The following is a 5,945-nucleotide window of genomic DNA, read 5'->3' on the forward strand; positions in this document are numbered from 1 at the left end:
ACACACACACACACACACACACACACACACACACACACACACACACAACTTTTCAGAACTTGCTGTGATCACTCATTTAGATGGCTTAAAAGCAGGATAGACAGATTCATGGAGACAGATTCAGATTCAGTGGATGCTGGCCAAAGGACCTCTGTGTTCATAGGTTCTGAATAATGGTTGTGGAGGGAGGGGCAACAACTGGTGAGGTTTTAGTTTCTGCAGGCCTTCTGGATCACTTTGTTGGAACCAAGATGCTGGACTAAGGGGATTTTTAGTCTGATTCAGCTGGGTAGCTCTTCAGAGGAAACATGCATAAAATAATATTTGGGATGCTTCCAAAATTCTATGACTTATTGAAACAACCCTACCATTTGGGTTTAGCACATGTTAAATATCACAAAGTATAATAATGTACTTTAATTAGTAGTGAGATTTTTTTAAAATTCCCAGGTTGGGTGCTCTGTGCCTTTAAACATCCCTTGTCTGAAGTTCAGGACTTGTCCCAAGCCTGGCTTTTTCTGCATGTTTGTCAGAATATGGTAGAAGAGATGAAATTGTGAAATGACCTGCTCTGACATAAGCATACAGAAGAGTAACTTTGCTAAGTATTTGCATCTTGTCTGTTCTGTGTGTTCAAGGTGGCCAGCTGACAGAGTGTTTAGTCACTGGCTTGGAATTCCCACTTAGCCATGGTGGGTCATAGGTGACCTTGAAGCAGTTATCATTTCTCAGGCTGGCCTATTTCTGAGGGGTATTGAGAGGATGAAAGAATTGAATCCTAGATCTTCCTTGGAAAAAGCTCAGGATGTCAGTGTAATGGGCAATTATTATTTTTCTCGGGCACATATGTTTATCACTTGCTATATCTACTGTCTTGTAGGAGCCCAGTGTGTTGATCTTGGGAACTCTTACATATGTCAATGTCAAGCTGGATTTACTGGAAGGCACTGTGACGATAATGTGGACGACTGTGCTTCCTTTCCTTGCTTGAACGGTGGGACTTGCCAAGATGGGATCAATGACTATTCTTGCACCTGCCCCCCGGGATACAGTGGAAAGAACTGCAGCACTCCTGTCAGCAAATGTGAACATAGCCCTTGTCATAATGGAGCCACTTGCCACGAGAGAAACAACCGCTATGTTTGTGAGTGTGCTCGAGGATATGGAGGTCACAACTGCCAGTTTTTGCTCCCAGAACCACCTCCAGGGCCAGTCATTGTTGACATCACTGAGAAGTATACTGAAGGTCAGAGCTCCCAGTTTCCTTGGATTGCAGTGTGTGCTGGAATTATTCTGGTCCTGATGCTCTTGTTGGGCTGTGCAGCCATTATTGTCTGCTTCAGACTCAAAATGCAGAAGAGGCAGCATCAGCCTGATGTGTTCAGAAGTGAAACTGAGACCATGAACAATTTGGCCAATTGCCAGCGGGAGAAGGACATTTCCATAAGTGTCATTGGTGCGACCCAGATTAAGAACACCAATAAAAAAGTAGATTTTCACAGCGATCATGCTGACAAAAATGGCTACAAAGCCAGATACCCATCAGTGGATTACAATTTGGTTCATGAACTCAAGAATGAGGACTCTGTGAAAGAAGAGCATGGCAAATGCGAAGCCAAGTGTGAAACATATGATTCAGATGCAGAGGAGAAAAGCACAGTACAGCTAAAGAGGTATGTAGCAGCAGGGTGTATTTGGTGGCGATGGATAAGTGAGCACTCTCATATGAGTGCTGGGAACAGTCTTCTAGTTAGTTGCAAAAGCATTCTACTAATTGTGGCATGTGGTTCTCCCCTCCTCTCCCCGTTTATTTTACAGTGAAACCTCTGAAAGGAAACGACCAGAATCTGTATATTCCACTTCAAAAGATACAAAGTACCAGTCGGTGTATGTCATATCAGAAGAAAAAGATGAATGCATTATAGCAACAGAGGTTGGTATTACCCAGCAGGCTGAAAAGATCCAGATACTGATCCAGATTCCCAGCTAGCTAGACTCATTAGCATATTCTATTCCCTTATCCTTGCTGTGCCTACAGCTTTTGTTTGTCTTTTACAAAACCCAGTTCTGCAAGTCGTTTTCTCCTGTTGGAGTCCTGAACTCCAATGAAATGTACCATGAAGATGTTGCTTTGCCTTTGCATACTAGATTAGTCCTATTGACACTGGTGGAGCTAAAAGCCAATAGGATGATTCCAGCATAAAATGCCTGTGAAATTATGCTTAGGAAATATTCCCCATAACTTTAATAATAGCACTGGCTTTTGGATGAGATCTTAGAGCTGTCATTAATATGTATGCTAAAATTAAAGAGATAAATACAGTGACTATGAAACACTAAAATCTGAGAAATCTATGAGACATCTAAAAATGGACAAGGCTGCTAGAATTATGGCTATACCTATTTTTTTATCTGTCACTAGAGAGGGAATATAATGAGTCTTCTTGGTGGATTTATCCATGTAGCCAAGCCTTGAAAATAGCACTAGTTGTTGTAGGTTTTCTGGGCTGTGTGGCCGTGGTCTGGCAGATCTTGCTCCTAACGTTTCACGCCTGCATCCTGTGGCTAGCATCTTCAAAGGTGTATCACAGAGAGAAGTCTGTTACACGCTGTGTCAGAGAAGTCTATTTTGAAGCTGTGTCCGTGTGTAACAGACTTCTCTCTGTGATACACCTTTGAAGCTCTCTCTCCCTAGTCTGGAGGTGAAACGTCAAGAGCTAGATCCTGAACCATTATCACGGAAAAACTCCCTGGAAAACCCACAACTCAGTTAATATCTAACCGATGAAAACCTTCGACAATACCTTGAAAATAAGTTTATAGCAAGCTATTAACTCACAGATTAGTAGCCCATCTGTCATGTTGCCTCAAAGGGAAAAAAACCCTTTTCATCCTGGTCACCCTGGAGAACATTTTGCTTGTCACAGGTGACCAGCTAAACTAGTGGTTATAATTCCTAGCATATATTAATAGGTCTTCATCCCTTGCATCAATTCACTCCTTTTCTCCTCCCCTCCCCCATCTTTTTCCAATTCTTTACAGGTGTGAAGAAAAAAGGCAATGCAAGCAAAATTATTATTTCTAGAAACAATTTTCCAAGGGTAATAATGCCCCAATGAATGCTGCTGAACAAAGGGAAAGGGAGAAAGATTCCTTCACCTGACTGCTGCTGAGAAACTAAATTCAGGCTGAGCTGGTTCTCTACACAGAGTTAGCAAAGAAGTGACTACAAAGAAAACATGGTGGACACTAGGCCAGGGTCTGTGTTCAAGGATACCTATTTACTGCCTTTTATGAATATTTATCATTTGCACTATGGTCAGTTGCTTTTTTCTATATATATTTAATGAATGGACTTAATATCTGCATAAGAAACATGCACTCCAGGAGGTGTATATTTTGGATTCTGCTTATAGAGCCAGTTGTTTCTTGAATTAGAGATACACACATTTACCTTTTTTTGGTCCTTTTTTATACTAAAAAAATGTGTTACTACTAGGTGGGAAAGCGTGTTATTTTTTTTTAATCTGTAAAAAAATTATTTTCTGGATATTTGTAAAAGCTTGAGTATTTTGTAGTTTTTTTTTTATAATTTAAATTTTTTGGTGATAAATATGTACAAAGGCACTTTGGTCTATGTGACTATATTTTTTGTATATAATGTATTTATGGAATATTGTGCATGGAAATGTTATTTGAGGGTTTTTTACTGTTCATGATGAAATTCATTTTTAAACTATTTTTTTTCAAAATAAATGTGTGTGATATTCCAAAGTATGAATCTTCTTTGCAAAACTATTTGACCGAATGATGTTTGTGGTGATGCTCTAGGTATGAACAGCTGGGGTGGGGGGGGGGAATTGGAGGCATGGTTCATGAATCAAAGCATGTTTTCTTACAGTCAACCCTCTGACAAATGAGAGTCAAAGAACTTAGCTGGCAATTACTGGAAAAGATCCTTGACTGAGGCCTGGAGTGGACATTGAACTTATGGGATTCATTGATGAGACAAACTGTTGTCCTAACTTAGTATAAAGCATTGTTATTGTTCCATTACAGTGCTTGAGGAGGTGGGTCAAAAGGTCTCATGGAACAGATCTAAATGCTCAGCTGGGACTATCCCACTGATGACTACAAAAATTGAATGTCCCACCTGTCCTTAGAGGTTTACTTTTTTAAAGAAATCTTGCACATTAACAGACCTGTGGACTGGCCCTTGGAAAAAAAAATGATACTATCTGAGTATTGGAGGCACATTCTAGCAACTTACTTATTGACAAATATATAGGTCCTGCTTAGGAGCAGTGGTTGAGTGAGTTGAATCCCATCACTACAAAAATTCTGTTTTCCCCTTTCCTGCTTCTACATCTTTTTTTGCTTGAAAGCTAGATTATTCCCTGATTCTGATACAGCAGGCTGGTTTTCTAGAAGAGGGGACAGCACACACACACATGTGTTCAGCATTGGGGGCTATTCTAGGACTTCTTAGTATGTATTCACTTGGTTGTAGAAAACTCCAAAGTGACTTTTAATAACTTTTCAAATATATTGTATTGCAAATCAAAGGGAAATTAATTAAGCACAGTCTTTTTGCTTTGGTAATATGCCTGCTAGTGAAAACAAGGTTCTAGTTTTGAACCCGGAGTTCACCCTCCTTACATTTTACACACTTCTGAATTTTTAAAAAATAGATATGGTTTGCAATAAAACATTACTAGTGGCTTGGATGATCCAGCAGAACTATGGAATAGTGTCAAACTATTAAGCTATGAAAGGATCGAATCAATACCAGTAAATTCCTAAGCTAGAATACTTCAAAAAGAAGCAAAAGAGTTTTTTTTTAGAAGGGAGGTTAGCAGCTTCTGGTTACATTTAGGTGCTTACTTGTTCTCAGACAAGAGCTTTGTGCTTTATGTGAAAGAAAAGGACCAGTGCTTAAATAGCAGAATTTGAGGCTCCAGGTGAAGTCCCAGGGATCACCTATTTAAGGCTATAAAATAACAATAGTTAACACCAGTTTGCTGCTAGAGCAGAATATGGTTCTAAAAGTTTCCAGTGATCTAACATGGGATGAAAGAAGACAAAGTGGCATGCAGTGGTTAGATGCTGATCTAGGACCTGGCAAAATCCTTGTTCAGGTAGCCCACTCTGCCATAAACTTTCTAGGTAATCTTAGACCCCAATCACTTTATGGTCACTTCAAAAGCACTTGGGGATTAGAAGTAAGGAGAAAATAAAAGGAAGAAAGCAAACTCAAAGGGATTGTCTTTGTAAAGCTCCATGAACCCAAATCAATGTAACAGAGATACTTCAAAGGGGCTGCTTTGAGTTTTTGATTTTGGAAACAAGTTGCCAAAGTACTTACTAAGTGGCCTAGGTGCAAAACCTATAATATAGTTGTCCAAGTGTTGGAATTGGGAGATTGAGGTACAAACCCCCCACAGTTATGCTTGATCACTGGCTGACCTTGGTCCAGTCACTCTACCTAACCCACCTCAAAAAGTTAATTGTGAGAATGAAATGGGAGAGAAAACCACATGCTACTTTGAGTCCCTTGAAATTATAGGAGGGATGAGAAGTTTAGAACAAAATTCACTTAGATTTGATCCAAAGGCAATTAATAATCAAAAATAGAAATGTCAATAAACAACCCATGAAGTATGAATAGAACCTATAGCTATATTTTTTATATTTATTTATTAAGTCCCAATACTCTACCTTTTTGCAGCCAAAGCCAGGCTCTCTGGGGCAGCTTGCACACATAATTTAATCACATCAATTTATGATGCATTCAAAACTTTAAAGCACAATATACATTTCTATCCCCAATGGGAACTAATTGGGTACCAGTAATGGATTCAATTACAGACTAAAATTCTGTCTCCCCTAGTCCCATCCTTAGATCCAGTCACTGCTCAGGCGGGGGGAGGGAGGGGGGAACAACA

General features: G+C 39.6%; 1 protein-coding gene across 1 annotated transcript; it reads left to right on the forward strand.

The window, feature by feature from the left end:
- The first annotated feature begins 50 nt into the window (after positions 1-50).
- Positions 51-2,287, forward strand: LOC125427382 (delta-like protein 1). Its single transcript, XM_048486724.1, has 2 exons — positions 51-1,673; positions 1,819-2,287. Exons 1-2 carry the CDS (start codon positions 763-765, stop codon positions 1,988-1,990), a joined length of 1,083 nt encoding a protein of 360 aa, XP_048342681.1. The 5' UTR covers positions 51-762; the 3' UTR covers positions 1,991-2,287.
- The last annotated feature ends 3,658 nt before the right edge of the window (positions 2,288-5,945 follow it).

This window comes from Sphaerodactylus townsendi, linkage group LG02 (assembly GCF_021028975.2).
Source record: "Sphaerodactylus townsendi isolate TG3544 linkage group LG02, MPM_Stown_v2.3, whole genome shotgun sequence".
In the NCBI taxonomy this organism is placed as follows: domain Eukaryota; kingdom Metazoa; phylum Chordata; class Lepidosauria; order Squamata; family Sphaerodactylidae; genus Sphaerodactylus; species Sphaerodactylus townsendi.